This window comes from Bidens hawaiensis, unplaced genomic scaffold (genome assembly GCF_021521415.1).
Source record: "Bidens hawaiensis isolate Kalapana, Puna unplaced genomic scaffold, B.hawaiensis_p1.1 tig00007248_1, whole genome shotgun sequence".
In the NCBI taxonomy this organism is placed as follows: Eukaryota; Viridiplantae; Streptophyta; class Magnoliopsida; order Asterales; family Asteraceae; genus Bidens; species Bidens hawaiensis.
Window position 1 is genome coordinate 623,541 of NW_027491500.1, and position 16,237 is coordinate 639,777.

Consider the following 16,237-nt stretch of genomic DNA (forward strand, 5'->3'; position numbering starts at 1 on the left):
TTTTCCTTGCTGATCCAAACTTTCTGTCATGTACATTAGATCTCGTCACGCCTGCCCCCCATTTATGCGTTCCGGCCTCCATTTATACACTTGCCCTCCATTTATGCGTTTTGGCATCCATTTATGCGTTTTGACATCCATTTGTGTGTTTTGGCCTCTATTATGCGTTTTGGCCTCCATTTATGCGCTTTGACATCCATTTATGCGTTTTGACATCCATTTAACTCTTTGTCGTCCATTTATGCGTTTTGACATCCATTTAGTCGGTGTATGTTAGATTTCAACACGTTTGGAGCATTAAATGCGATGTCTTTACGATTATTTTGTCTGCACCAACTGGTGTGACGTTTTCCTTGCTGATCCTAACTTTCTATGTTAGATTTCATCACGTTTGGAGAGTTAAATGCGACGTCTTTACGTTTTATGTTGTCTGCACCGACTGATGTGACGTTTTCCTTGCTGATCCTAACTTTCTGCCATGTATACTAGATTTCGTCACGTTTGAGGGTTAAATGCGATATCTTTACGTTTATGGAAAATTTGGTATTTGTTCACCTTATTAAATTAGGAAAATCGACTTACTATTACATACTTAATAATGCATCTGATTTAAGTAAACTTGGGGGGGGGGGGGGGGGGGGGGAGGGGTGATCTGCAAAATAACCGTTACAAAATTTAATCGCTTCTAATTATGTTTATGTCCCTGGCATATGATGTCTTGTTTTCCTGCATTCATAAGTCAACTTCTTGTCAATACTAAATTATGTTTGTGTTCCTTTGATAATTATATGACAGTCAAATGTTAGAACATTTGAAAGTTTTAACTATCTGTGAGATTTGAGACATCATATAAAGATGTCAGGATGGCGGGTCAGAGACGGTCAACGGGGGTCGTTTAAGTATGGGCCGAAACAAATTGTGTTGGCTAACAAACATTTTGGTGTCTAGTTTTTCTATTCACTTGTTATGTAGACTGTTATTGTGTTTATTATGATTGCATAACATTACATTTGCTGAAACAATTATCGGGATTTTCGATAAATTCAAACGCAACTCCTTATGTCTTATTTTTATATGATTAAATTCTTAAAAACTCTTAAAATTAATGATAAAGTTGTTAGCATAAAGAATTTAGTCATGTTGAAACAGTTTAATGAACTTCATTGACAATTGCAGGATAATAGTTGAAACATTTGGCCTGGCCTGTTTGACATGTTCGGCCTGGCCAATCTAGAAGCTAATGAACTATGCATATTTTGTGATTTAATCCATTAGACATGTTTGGCCCGGCCCGGCTCGGCTCATTTAACATAAATCATCATCTAAAGTGGCCCATTAAACATATCAAAATCTAACTGTATCATGGATTTGATAGCAATATCTATATCACAAATGAATAGACTAAATACTACATAAAAAAGGTAAAATAACCCGAAAACATTAAGGAAATGAGAGTTCTGATGATATCAAACAGATTGGCCATAAACTTCATGTTCTGTACAAGCAAATTGAAAGTAGAAAACAGTTTCATCTTAAGCAATTAGATTAAATGATCATTCCATTTTATTACTTGTTAACCTATGTAATCAACATCATTACCAAGTATCAACCATTATATCGTTTGGACTGCACGAACCGACACCATAGATTCAGATTCCTCTTCAATGTCTTCATCTTCTTCCGCTTCCCACAAAAACTGCGCGTATGATCCCATCACCGTACTGCAATTTTCAGATTGCAATTAGTCAATTACATTATTGTTTTCAATTGGCATGTAATATCCAGACACCGTCTGACATCTATACGACTCGTTCAGGCCTATATGAGTCGTATAGATGACAAAGCATGTCAAAAGATGTTGACTAGTAAAATATACAACTTGTATAGTCCCATACGAGTCATCTAGAGCTACACAAGTGACAAGTTATATAGGCATCTATACGAGTCATATAGTCTATTACAGTAATACCCCTATACAAGTCGTATAATTATTAAATGAAAAAAATTATAACTTTTAATAGGACCTCATAATAAATTCTTATAAAACATACCCTATTTTTTGTTATTTTTATATGATAACTGGGCTACATCGTGAAGAGTATAACACACAATACTAGGTGTTTATATGATTCGTATAGGCCTGTACGAGGCTTGTGCCTAAATATAACGTCCCTTTCAAATTTTAGATTTATTAAATGAGAACGATTAAACAAGATAAATATCGTACCAATCATTAGGACAGATGCTAATCGCTTGATCGAAGTAATATCGCGCTCTCTCTCCATCTCGATGCACGTCCCAAATTAATTTTCCGTACAACGACATAAGCTCTCCGTCTCCAGGACTCGCTAGTATTGCTCGTCCGTAATACTCCTCTGCTTTAACAGGGTCTCCTTCAACCTAAAATTAGGAAAATACTTATGTAGTCAATAACAATAACTTAGTCACCAAATCAACTAAGAGGATCATATATACACATATTATCTGACATCTATGTTTTATACTTTATACGGTTGTCCTGATAAAGGTTAGACGGTAGTTTTAACAAAAAATGGTAAAGTTTGACCATCTATCGTCTAAAAATACAGATCAAACGGCGATTTAGACCAATAATTTTTAAAGTTTGACCCATGGTTAGAAAGATTGTCCAAATATGTGCAAACAATCATTCTAACCAATAATTTTGAAAGTCTGACTTTTTTTTTTTCAAAATGGCAGTCTGAGTGTTTTAAGGATGCTGCCTGATGATGTTAAGTCAGATGGGGTGGTGTAGTTATAGCCTGACCAGGCCTGGCACAAGGGGAGGGCGACGGACCCGGGCCCACTCTCTCGAGAGGCCCATAATTGTTAGAATATAAAATTTATATTTTATATATAATTTTGTTTTAACAAAAAAGCTAGCAAAATGACTCTTTGGTTGAATGGTAAGTGTTCTAAACTATGGAAAGAGAGGTCATGGGTTTTATACCCACAATTAGTTTTCTTTTTTTATAGAAAAAACCTTTCATTTTATATGTATTTTAGTAACATTTTATTATTATTTGTTTGTTTTGGGCTTTTGAAAGACAATCTTATTGATAAAATTGTAAAATTATCTATTACATAACTGAGAACACGATTTTAGTGACCCGTTTTTTTACTCGTCTCAGCCTCTCAGGCCCCAAAATTTAAAGGGGTTCTCGGAAACGGCCTGAGCTAAAGATTGAAGATCAAGATCTAAAAATGGATCAAAATTCATATACCTCATGCAAAAACTTGCCATAGTTTCTCATAACAAGAGGATCATTAGGATTTGACTCCAAAAGTTTCCGATAATGCGCGCCAATTCTGTTCTGATCGTTATTACCGTTACTTTCACCTGAACCTGAACCAAAACCATCGCCATCTCGTCCACTTCCACCACCAACTCCAGAAAACCGTCCCTCGTCCAATACGACTCCACTTACTGGATCAAAACATTTCTCCCCAAACTTCAACGATCCAATACATCTAATATTAACATTTTCACCATCAGCCAATACCTCCTCATGCAACATGCCATGCAAGGCATGCGATCCAGCATTAATTGACGTTAATCTAGAAAATTTCTTTGGCTCGGACGCAGCTCGGCGGAGCCTCCGAAGATTCTTCACCTCCAAATGTGGCAAAGGTGAAAAGGCCGAAAATGAATTGTGTCGAATGGGGGCGGGTAATCTAGGAGACGAACAGACCGATCCTGAACCCGTCCGGAATAGAAGAGATTCCATTATATTATCTCCTTCAACTTTTGTTATAAAATTCTGTTAGAGATATGTTAAGAAGTTTAAGATCATGTCATGCGTTGAGGTTTATGAGGTTTGAATAATATTGTAAGCAGTGTGTTTGTAAATACATAAACAACAAGGTGTTGGTTGACGGCGTTAAGTGCACGTGAGAGCATGTTATGCCGGTGTTAATTTACGGAAGGTAGCGTAGATTTGTAAAAGAAGGGGTGAGGATCACGTAGAAGACGTGAAAATGAGATGACGTGGATAGTGCCACAGTTGAAGATGGTGTATGAAAGACTTTATTGAAGCCGTACGGCATTCTTGAATTTCTAGTCAATTTAATAATTTATAAAATAAATAAATAAATAAATAAAATACTAAATAAGTCTTGAATTACTCATCAAGTTAGTAATACTAAGAGTCTGTTTGGTATGTGGTAATGGAATAAGCGATAGAATGGAATGAACGAAGTAATGGAATGAATAATTACCATTCCATTGACATGTTTGGCTACTATGAGGGAATGAAATGAATTATTAGTCTTTATTTTCTGATAAGCTAGAAAAGATGAAATAAAATAAAAATGGTAGTGAGTGGCGGTGGGATGGTGGAGGTGGGTGGTCTTTATCGGAACAACCCTCGCAAAATAAGAGTAACTTCGCCTTATCTAACACATTGATATTATTAGACTACGAAGTATCATATATGCCTGGACCTAATTCAAACATCATACCCATCCATACAAAACTTTTAACACCTTATATATAAGATATTCTACAAAAATTACCAAATATCATGCATATACTGTATATATACCCACACTAAATTCTAAATATCATATTTAATCCTCTAAATTAAAAATGTAACATATATCAAATTTAACGTATTTATTTAATAATAATAAAAAAAACTCAATAGGCATTTACCATTATTTAAACATCAGTAAAATGGCAGGCCTCAAAATATAGCGAACGCTTTATCTTTTATGTATTATAAAGGGCTAAAAAAGGTTAGAAGACTTGGATAACAAAATTGGTTTAATTAATAATCTATAAAAGTATTATAATAAAAATCTTATACATATTATATTGTTAGAATTTATACATGAAAAAAATATGTTATTTTTGTTAACATAACATATAAGAAGCCATTGGTCTCTTGGTTCAATGGCATAAGTTGGTTAAAGATTGAGATCTTAAGGTCTTATGTTCGAAACTTGGCTCAACGAGGTTTTCCCACATTAGTGGGTTTCCTCCATGATGATGGTCTTGAATGAGTCTGGCCTGAAGCGTCAAAATCAATATGGACGGTTGACATCCTGCCTTAAGAAGACTTACTTGGATATTGTGATTTGTGGATATTTCCAAATGCTGTCATAAAAGAACTATAAAAATTTGAAAGAAAGAAGGTATTTACTTTTATAATATCTCAACCAAAGCCGTAAACCGTCCATATCAAATTTAACGTGATGCCAACCGTTCATACTAATTTTAACTGAATGCTAACCTTACATATTGGCATCACGGGCAGAAATGAAAGGGGCCAATAAAAATACATCCAAAACATAGCCGTATTTACGGTACGAAGATTGGACTGATAATTGAGTGGGCTTCTTGTAGCTTAGTGAAACTGCTTTTTGCAAATGTTGTATGGCCCATAAAGGCTTATAATTCGTTACACTTCAAATGATTTGATTTTGATATTCGATTTTCTTGTAAGTTGTAGTAATTTATGTTGTTTCTTGTCTTTCCATTCATGTTTTTTGGTTTTTCGGTTTTACCCAATGAAAATCCTTAAGATGTTAATTTTACTATCAATATTTAACAACATATATTTGATAAAAAAATTCCTCAAATGCTCATCTTAAGTTCGCCGCACTTGATGGTTTTATACATGTCAGATCTCGGTATTGTACACCTGCGACAGGAAGTTACATTAAAAAAAAAAATCGCCTGACAGAATTTTTGTGTTTCAACGAAAATTTAGTGAGGTCCGACGAAATATTTGTGATGCCAAACGAATATTTTAGAAAAATAAAAATGCAAGATAAATGAAGGTATAGAAGTAAAATACAACATATTTTATTGAACGTGACGTTGTAAACAACATCAAAGTGAATTTGATCGGCCATTGGTCTAACACCCGTAACTATAAGATCGTTGTGAGTCCGAACGTATTCATCATTAACAAAAAAATGTGATCAAGTTTTCCTTTCTTTTCCCTGATAATGATATTGACGTTGTTACGTCCCGGTCAATAAAACATGTATTTTACTTGGAAACCTTCATATCTTGTATCTTAAACTTAAGAGATAATTTCAACGTGCATCACAAAAATTTCGTTGAAACTCACATAAGTTTCGTCAGACCTTACTAAGATTTCGTTTAAACTCACAAAAGTTTCGTCCGACATAAATTATTTTTATGCATGACTGCTTGTTGTTTGTGTAAAACACTGGCGTCTAACCATCTTTAAACCGCCAGGTCTAACGAATTTAAAATGATCATATAAGGAAATTTTCTGGTTGTATAAACATTTTGAGGATTTTCACTTATACCCATTAGTGAATCAACCATGTTTATTAAGTTTCTTGAAACTAGTTTGACTTTTAATATGATGAAAACTCAAAAGATGAGAATACTTTAACCACAAAACACATTAACGGCTTCTAATTTTACTTCACACACAATATCTCAATATCTTGTTCAATGTTATGCGCTTAACCATATATGAAAAACCAACAAATTACCACATCATTGTCTTTCTTCCTTCACACCCCAAGAATCATGACTCATACCCAAAACATTACCAAAATCTACAAGAATCATCATCAACTTTTTATCTCCGGCCACGTTTTCGATCAACCTGGCCTTTGGGCAAATGTCGACGAACCCCCCACACGCCCCACCGCCTACTATACCCTACACATCTCCTGTCCTTACCATTATTCTCCTCCTATTCTTTTTCATAGGATTTTTTTCTATATATTTTTGTAGGTGTTTCATGCAAAGTTTATTTTTTACATGGCATGTGCGCCAGGGCCCCACCATGGCCTCAGCAGGCCCTGCAGGGGACAACTGCGTGCCACCAGGGCTAGACCCCTTGATCATAAGTTCTTTTCCTACGTTCACATACTCGAGTGTGAAAGAATATCAACGCGAGAATTATGGATTAGAATGTGCCATATGTTTATGTGAATTTAAGGACGAGAATGTGTTACGCCTTTTAACGAAATGTTACCATGTGTTTCATCAAGAGTGTATTGACTTATGGCTCGCGTCACATAAATCATGCCCGTGCTGTCGGTGTAGCCTCGACACACCTATCAACTCACCCGAAAAAACCCCCGTTTCGGCCACTAATGCATCAGTGCACGAAGTTCAAGACAACAGATCACGAGGCGATTCCGATAGTGTCACTATCGATGTGAAAGACAGTAACAAGGACGGAGATAAAGCCGAAAACAAAAAGGAGAAGCATGTGGTTATTGACATGGGTCCGGAGGACAAGATAACAGACAGATTCACAAGGTCCAAATCTACCGGACATTCAATTGTAATTAGGAACAACGTAGGATGTGAAACATATGATAGGTTTATGTTAAGATTACCTCAAGATGTACAAGATATACTCATTCCAAGACATAATTGGACAAGAAGCTGTACTGAATTCGGTGAATATAAAAGCAAAACTTCGTCCAGCAGTAGTACATAGGATAGGATAGTTAACCAATTTACTACTTCCATTAAGTTTTTAGTATTTAGGACTTGTTACATCTTATGTTCCTTAATGTTTACTGAAGAAACGTGGATCTACTCACTGGTAGCAGATCTACTTTCCTCGGGTATGATTAAACTATTTCACCGATGGTTCTTCTGGATCCGAGTTCTTCCACCTACAAAATGAACAGCGCCGTTACTTACCCCTCAGAAAGGGACAGAGGGGTCCTCTTTGGGGTAACCCTCCGGCGTGAGAATCAGTATCTTTTGGAGAAGATAATAATGTTGTATGTAAGTGAATCTCAAGAGTATTGCTGAATCGCTGAATACCCTTGATGATGTGACTGTCTGTTTTTCTGTAACTGACTGTGAGTGAATATAATTCAATATGATTGAATGTGATATCACTGCTTGTAACTGTCAATGATTGAGTGTGAATGAATGTGTCATCAAAGTGGAGTTGATGCTGTATTTATAGTGCTAGGGTTTCCACTGGTTGGGCTCAGCCTCGTTGGCCTCCTCCAATCGCACTGCGCCATGTGTCCTCTGGGACACCTGGCGCTTTCTCGTTGGTTGTAATTATGTGGTAGCACATGTGTCATGCTGAGTTGTCGACCTTTCATTTGACAGCTGTCAATATCAGCATATTCTTACTCCTTAAAAAGATGCCTTCTAGAAGATTGTCTGACGTGCACAATCAAGGTTGCCCTAATCCTGACTTGAATAAGGACGAGGTTGATTATGTGCACGTGTGATATGCGCCCATCCTGAGGATGCGCGAAGTCTTCTTTTTATTCTCACGCGCAGATATTTCATGCGCAGGTGTGATATGCACGAGCGTGTGATATGCGCCGCGCGATAGTGTGCCGCGCGCATATGAGACGCGCGAGCATATGTGATGTGCAAGAGCATGTGATATGCGCCGCGCGTTGATGCGCCGCGCGCATATGTGATGCGCGAGCATATGATGCCTGAGCATGTTTTGTATGCGCCATGCGCCTAGGTTTTGGCTTTGTGCCTTCATAATGTCTTTATCTTGTGGGTTGACCCGCCTTGCTTGGTGTTGAGGCGGGTACATACCTCTTCAAGCCCCCCCAGTCTAATGTGTGTCTTATCTCGCGCGAGCGTGGTAAGATAGATATTAGACTCACTGAATTGTCCATTTATAGGGGGTTTTGTCGTTTTCTTGGTTGTTTCCATCATCGCGCGAAGTTCTATCCACTTTGTTGAAAACCAAAGGTCCAAACACGTGGTTGGTTGGTGGTGACGTGCGCCGTAAACGTGTCAGAGGTTTCGTGTGCTCGAGGTGCTACAGTTGCCTTTCACGTCCCCTCACAGCTGTCCTGAACACGTGTTGCACTCGCATTGGTTAGTACCTGCGATTGGGGGCGCGTCACTGTGGCGTGGCAGGTCGGTTACAATTTTATGTCCCCTCACACAGCTGTTAGGGACACGTGTCACTCCTTCGTTGGCTTGCACCTGCGAGTGGGGGCGCGTGGAATCCGATCAGCTGCCACTTTTCTCTCTCCTGGTCCTATAAAAGCAGGCCCTTAGGAAATTTTTATGCTCATCTTTATTGTTGTTCAAATTCGAATTCCTGCTTTCACATTCTGATTTGAGTGTTTACATCGATTCGAATCCTCGATTATCGGCTATTACAGTTGTATGTCTGATAGTTCATACTCGTCTAGCCCCTCAATCACCTCCGTTGCCTCTCGAAGACGCCGTGTGAAATCTGTGGTGATGTCGACATTGAAGCAAAAGGGGAAGGGGAAGAAGGTTGTTGAAACCACATCGGAGGAAGTAGGTAGGACCAAGGCCACCAAAAGGTGGAATGAAATCCCCTGCAAATTGAAGCAGGCCGATCTCGACAACCTCATCGCCTCTCAGGGCTTTCCCACCCTGTTTGGCTGCATGTTGCCTAGGTCCGGGCAAACGGCGGCGGACCCGCCTGCCGGCTATATATCCCTATATAGCCACTTTTTCACCCACTGCAACCTTCGTCTCCCGATGACAAGGTTTGTGGGTGCACTGTTGAAGTTTTATGGGATTCACATATCCCAAGTCCATCCGTTTGGACTCGTGCGCGTGACTCACTTTGAGTTCATGTGCAAATCCCAGCGCGAGGAACCCACTCCTCGGCGCTTTCAATATTTTTATAAGGCCAAGATCCAAGACAATTGGATCTCTTTTATTCCTCGCAGTCAGAAGGTGAAGTGCTCCACTGTTTCATTCAAGAGCCTTCATGACTGGTCAGAGAGGTTTTTTTACATTAAGGCCGGTGTGATCCCCATCCGTATGACTATGCGCTCTATCACTTCTGCGCCTGCGGATGAGGATGTCCTCAAGAACCCAACTGGCGCATGGGTTAAGAAGCTGACCGCCGAACCATCCCCCGCGAAGAAAATTTGCGAGGAGGCGCTGGTTGGGGTCGGGATGAGCAGGCTCTGGGCCGACAGCGCGCTTGAGCCCGTTATCCAAGTCGACGGGTTGTGTAAGTTTTTTTTTTTTTTTTTTTTTTTTTGTTGCGCGAACATCGTTCTTTTGCTGATATCATTTAACTTGTCTTTGCGCAGTCACCAAGGATTACATCCTTGCCGCTTATGATGAACATGTGGAGGGCGGCTCCGTCGAACTTGGCATTGGGGAGGTTGGTTTCCCGGATCGCTTCGATGACATGTTCATCCCAGTGGATCTGGATTTTGACTTTGACGGTGACGCGCCTGGTAAGCCTTCGCACTCTTGCTCATTCCTCTAGAATACCCAAGCTTATTAACAGTTCTGTCGCTTGTTTTTGTAGATGCGCTTGAAAACTACGAGCTAGAGCTCGCGGCAGAGGAGGAGGAGGAGGAAGAGGAGGCGCCCCTACTAAAGCGCAAAGCTAAGGGGAAATCTGGCGCAGGGGCCAGTAAGAAACAGAAGAAAGAGGACACCCCTGTCGCTCATCCCCATGCTCAAACGAAGAGACCTAAGGAAACCACAAAGGTTTCTTTAAGTTCTCTGCCTGTGAGAGTGGGCAGACCTCCTGTCCACTTGAGGTATGGTGCCGTCGCCTCCTCCGTTCGCGCTGCTGAAGAGATAAGCCGCGCCGCGCCTGCAACAGGTATACTTTGCCTATCTTCATCTGATTGAGTTGTTATTAAACCGTTGGTTATTTGAATGTTTGCAGAGCCGGCGACGGTAACAGATCAGCCGCAGGCGCCACAAGGTGCTACGGCGGCGCCGGGGACTCCATCGAAGTCCCCTGTTCTACCTTCTGAAAAGGGTAGAATGAATTTTATGGCGATGTTCGACGCGCGAACAGAGTTGCGCCAAGGTAAGTTTTGCACGTTTGTCTTCTGAATTTTTCCTTTTGGACTTAGTCATAAACCATTCCTTGTTTATTTGTTCATAGGAGTTGTAGCTGGTACAACTGTTGCTGATGATACTCCTGGCGCAGCTTCCGGCGCCGCTGGTTCTGGTCCTGCTCCTGCTAGTGCTGAATCTCCCCTTATTGGGATTACGAAGGAGCAGGAGACGGTGTTGCGCGCCGAACTGGCGGCGTCGAGACCTCCTTCGCCTCCTCCTGCACGTAGCCCTCCCCGCGAGGCTGGTTTGGAGCCTTCCAGGTCGCAGCAGAAGAGGCCTGTTGAAGAAGACGAGGAGGACGAGGGGGTTCAAGGTGAAGACTCCTTAGGAGATCGCGCCAGCCCTGCGATGCCGCAAGTGTTTGCAGCGCAGACCTCTGGTGGGGCTGGCGCAGACATTCCTGCTTCATCCCCGCAGGTATGTATTGATTTGTTGGTCCGCTGCGCGTATCTCCCTATAAGTATGTTTTATGACTTAGAACTTTTTCTTACATTTTTGCAGGAAGGTGACCACGTTTACCGCCCGAGATGGAATATTAATGAAGAAAGTTCCTTTCAATCCATGGGCGTATGCGAGGACTTCTGGGCTCATGCCGTGCCTCCTACTGAAAGGAGGTATCAAGAGGAGCGCACTCGCGCGGACTTGCTGAACGAACATGTTTTCGCTGGGTCGGCTTTTTTCGCTGCTTCCCAAGAGCTGCGTCGTGATTATATTAAAGTACGCGACGCTCTTGTGGAAGCCCAGCGAGAGGCTAAGGTGGCCGCCTGGAACCTGTCTGATGCTCGCGCGCGAGCTGAGAAACTCCAGGCGGAGCTCAGTGAAAACCGAGCAAGTGCCAACACCGCATACATCAAGCGCGGGCATGAGCTCCAGGCTGCGCGGGAGAAGCAGCAGTTGGCGGAGGCCGAAGTTGCCAAGTACGCGCGCAGAGTGCGTGTCTTGGAACAGCAGGCCGAGGCGCGTGACCAAGCTATCATCAAGAGTATTACTGAGAAATCATCGTTGGAGAGCGAGGTTGCGCGCCTGAAAAGGGATTTGGCGGCCGCGCAGGCCGATAGAGATGAGGCCTTGGCCACGGCGGCGTCCAGCCAGGAAGCACTTGGTGCTGCGCAGGCGGAGAAAGAAAAAATTTTGGCGGCAGCAGCGTCTGACAAGGAGGAACTAAAAAAGGCTAAGGAAACTGTTGAGTTATTAAACTCTCAGGTTCCTGCCCTCGAGACGTCTGTTGCTGGCCTCGCGCAGGATCGCCAATGGCTGGTGTCACAGGGCATGGCTCGCTGCGCTTTGGCGATGAAATATTCCGCCGAGTTTCAAGCCCTTGTGATGGACTGCAATGCCGCCGCGCGCTTGGTTGGCCGAGCTGAAGGGTTTACGGATGGGTATGAGTATGGCATGTTGAGGAAGAACCCATCCGAGTACCCTTACAAGAGCGATGCGGCCTGCGCGGACATGGCCACGGTGGGGGAAAAGTATATGAATACTCCCATCCCCATCCTTATGCAGGTACCTTGATCCTAATGAGTTTTACTTTACTAACTTTTCTAAGTGTTTTGTACTCATTACTTTTCTAATGATTTACAGATAGCTGCGCTTGCTGACCAGCCCGACCTCGGCGCACTAAAGAAGTTGCTTGATGATTGCGAGAGGGCTGGTGGCGATGATGGTGGCGCGGGGGATGTTGCCCCTGCCAGCGGCTCTGGCGCGGCGAAAGAATCTGCTCGTGACACCGTTGTGATCGAAGACTCCAATGAGGAGGAAGAACTTGACTATGGTCAGTTCGGAGATGAAGAGCAGACCGCGCCAGATGCTGCGCGAGATGATGAGGATGATGAAGCGGCTGACGTCGACGTGGAGACTTGAGAAGCCCTTCATCAAATTTTGTATATTTATCTTTTATACTTGTAGTTTGTAACTCATCATAGTTGTAAATTTCGATCCAATGAAATGAAACTTGTTATCTCCTTTTCGTATCTTGCGCATTTCCATTCATCTCTTCATGTTTGGTTGTATAGATATAAGATATGCTTGAACGTTAAAATAAGAACAAGGTTGTAAGGAAATTATTCACTTAACCTCTGTTCTATTTTGTTTGTGGCTCTCGCAGTATCTTGCTCATGCTGACATGCGCGCTAATTTTTCGTTATTTCTTTTTCGCGCGTTGGAGTCACGCGGTATGGAAGTATGAGTTTAGCCATTACATGTCAGCTTGTGTTACTCAGATATCCACTATGGTTCCGCGCGCGGCCTCGACCTGAGACCTTAACATGATATGGCATGTACTTTGCCTTAGTTTTGTTTAAGGATTTTTATGATCAGGCTGCGCGGGGTGTAAGATGGATGTATGTGAGTGTTTTGAGCTAAGGCTCTTTGTTTTGGGCTAAGGCCCTGACGATTTTAGAGTTAAGACTCATTAACGTGTTTGAGCTAAGGCTCGTAATTTTGGGCTAAGGCCCTGACGTTTTAGAGTTAAGACTCGTTAACGCGTTTGAGCTAAGGCTCGCGCATGTATGTTTTACTTCGCTTTATTTTGTTTTGAAGTCAATATAATGTTGTCATATTGTTCCAATTTAATAAAGGAAGTGTGAAACATGTATGCAAAGGTAATAGAACCAATATTGAAAGATAGCGCGACAAATATTGAAAGATAGCGCGAATCATCATTAATGATGGCTTAAAAGCCTTGATTAGAAATGTGAACTTTTTACATGAAGCATTTTCTAAGTTGTGCCGCGTTCCACGCGCGCGGTATCTTTTTTCCGTTCAAATCTTTTAAAGCGTACGCGCCTTTCCCCAGATCTTCTGAAATTTGATAAGGTCCCTCCCAATTGGGGGACATTTTTCCTGGGGGTATTACGCGACTAGCTTCATTGTTTCGAAGGACAAAATCATTTTTCTTGAAGTGGCACTCTTTAACGCGCTGATTATAATATTTTTCCAGCTTTTTCTTGTATCTGGCCTCAGTAATGATAGCCGCTTCTCTGCGCCCTTCAAGCAAGTTAAGGTCCAATCTTCTTTCGCGGTCGTTATCAGTTTTGCTCATCATGAGTACCCTATGGGATGGGCATCCAATTTCCGCTGGGATCATAGCCTCTGTCCCATAGGTTAGGCTGAACGGGGATTCGCCATTGCTAGTTTTGCTTAATGTCCTGTGCGCCCACAAGACATTAGGTAACTCTTCGACCCAAGAATGGGATTCTCCCTCCAATCTTTTCTTCAGCCCATTTAGTAAACTTTGATTCGCGCGCTCCACTTGGCCATTCCCTTGAGGATGGTAAACGGACGTGAAGATTTGGTTGATGTGCAATTCTTTGAGCCAGCTTGACATCTTCCTGTCAGTGAATTGTTTGCCATTGTCGCTCACAATTTCCATAGGAAGGCCAAAACGGCAAATGATGTGGCTCCAGATAAATTGCTTCATCGCCTCAGCTGTGATTTTTGCTAGTGGCTTGGCTTCAACCCATTTTGTGAAATAGTCTATCGCCACTACCAAAAATTTCACTCGCCCTTGCGCTTGCGGCAGGGGCCCCACGATATCAATGGCCCATTTGTGAAAAGGCCATGCTGAGGTGACTGGAATCAAGTTGTTTTTTGGACGCATGGTGTTTGGCGCGTAGCTCTGACATGCCTTGCATTTTTGGATTTCTTTTAGCGCATCCAAGTACATGCCTGGCCAATAGTAGCCTGAGCTCATCGCCTTGGCAACCACCATGCGTGGACCAGCGTGAATTCCACAGATTCCTTCATGAATCTCCCTAATCACATAGCTTGCTTCTTCAGCATCCAGGCATTTCATGAGCGGTCCAAGATAAGAGCGCCGATACATTGTACCATCAAGTAATTCATAGTTCTGCGCCTTGTGTCTTATCTTTCTCGCCTGAGCGCGATCGTCCGGTAACTTTCCCTCCTTCAGGAATTCCATTATTGGAGTTATCCAGGATGAGGGGGTTGTATGAATTACAAGGACTGATTGCGTTTGCACCGACGGGCTACTCATTATTTCCACCCTGACATCTTTGCCAAAGTGATCAAAATTAGTTGATGCCATTTTACTCAACGCGTCAGCAGACTTGTTTTCGCTGCGCGAGATGTGTATGATTCTGAAGAAGTCAAACTGCTCAACGAGCTTTTTTGCCTGCTCTAGATATAGAGGCATTGTGTTCTCCTTGGCGTCATATAGGCCGTTGACCTGAGCAGCTACCAAGTAAGAATCAACATGCGCCTCTAGTCTTTTAACCCCAAACTTGCGCGCGATGCGCAGACCAGCCAGCAGGGCTTCATACTCAGCCTCATTGTTGGTACTCTTGAAGTCCAACCTGATAGCATAAGTATATTCATGATTATCAGGGTCCACCAGTTTGAGACCTGCGCCAGACCCTTCGCTGTTGGAGGCTCCATCAGTGAATAGCCTCCAAACATCTTCTTCATCATTTGCTCGCGGAGGGTCTACCTCGCGCTGAGCTTCTTCAATCTTTCCCTCTGGGATTTCCGTGATGAAATCCGCCAAAACTTGACCCTTTATTGCTGGACGGGGCTTATAAGTGATCGTGTGTTCACCTAATTCCAGCGCCCACTTTGTCAGCCTTCCGGAGAGCGCGGGACGTCGCAAGACTTGCTGGATGTTGTAACCAGTCAGTACTTCAATAGGATGACCATTGAAGTATCTATGGAGCTTGCGCGACGCGTGTGTTAGCGACAAAACTAACTTTTCCATGATGGAATAGCGCGTCTCAGGGTCTGTGAGCACCCGACTCACATAGTATATCGGCGTTTGTATCCCCTTGCGATCCACCAATAATACTGCGCCGATCGCGCGGTCTCCAGCTGACAAGTACAATGTAAGGGTCTCGCCAGGAAGTGGAGCTGTGAGCGCTGGCAATTTAATGAGACATTCTTTTATCTCAGTGAAAGCTTGCTCAGCCTCAGGCGTCCACTTGAATTGGCTCTTCTTCAAACAGTTCCTCAAGGTGTTAACGAATGGAGTAGATTTGCTGGCGTGGTTAGCTAGGAACCTGTTGATTGACACCAATCTACCATTCAGCTTCTGAACCTCTTTCATGGTGGCTGGTGAAGGCATGTCAAGGATGGCTTCCACCTTCTCAGGATTCACCTTGAAACCATCCTTAGTGACCATTACACCAAGAAATTTCCCCTCTTCCGCGCCGAAAGTACATTTGCTCGGGTTGAGCTTCATGTTAACTTCCGTTAGGCGCTGAAGAGTTTCCTCGATGTCGTTGAGCATTTGTCTCTCCTCCCTGCTCTTGATCACCAAATCATCAACGTAGACTTCTAGATTCCTTCCGATTTGTTCATTGAAAACAGAATCCATAAGTCTCTGATAGGTGGCGCCCGCATTCTTTAAACCAAAGGGCATTTTTGTGTAACAAAAAACACCCTTGTCGGTTCTGAAGGCCGTCTTGTCTTCAT

At 42.5% G+C, this 16,237-nt stretch overlaps 2 protein-coding genes across 2 annotated transcripts; one reads left to right on the forward strand and one right to left on the reverse strand.

Moving 5' to 3' along the window:
* Nucleotides 1–1,612: 1,612 nt before the first annotated feature.
* LOC143634798 (uncharacterized) lies at nt 1,613–3,746 on the reverse strand. The gene is made up of 3 exons (XM_077102790.1): nt 3,243–3,746; nt 2,228–2,400; nt 1,613–1,721 (listed from the first exon to the last, which is right to left on the reverse strand). The coding sequence occupies exons 1-3, from the start codon at nt 3,744–3,746 to the stop codon at nt 1,613–1,615; spliced, it is 786 nt and encodes a 261-aa protein (XP_076958905.1).
* A 2,880-nt stretch (nt 3,747–6,626) lies between these two features.
* LOC143634799 (RING-H2 finger protein ATL30-like) lies at nt 6,627–7,460 on the forward strand. Its single transcript, XM_077102791.1, has one exon. The coding sequence runs from the start codon at nt 6,627–6,629 to the stop codon at nt 7,458–7,460; it is 834 nt and encodes a 277-aa protein (XP_076958906.1).
* The last annotated feature ends 8,777 nt before the right edge of the window (nt 7,461–16,237 follow it).

Excerpts from the sequence above, each read along its gene's own strand:
- LOC143634798 (XM_077102790.1), bottom strand. The coding sequence starts at position 3,746 with ATGGAATCTCTTCTATTCCGGACGGGTTCAGGATCGGTCTGTTCGTCT. Across the intron at positions 2,401-3,242 it reads ATGGCAAGTTTTTGCATGAG|GTTGAAGGAGACCCTGTTAA; the intron begins GTATATGAATTT and ends TCCTAATTTTAG. Across the intron at positions 1,722-2,227 it reads AGCATCTGTCCTAATGATTG|TACGGTGATGGGATCATACG; the intron begins GTACGATATTTA and ends TGAAAATTGCAG.
- LOC143634799 (XM_077102791.1), top strand. The coding sequence starts at position 6,627 with ATGTCGACGAACCCCCCACACGCCCCACCGCCTACTATACCCTACACA.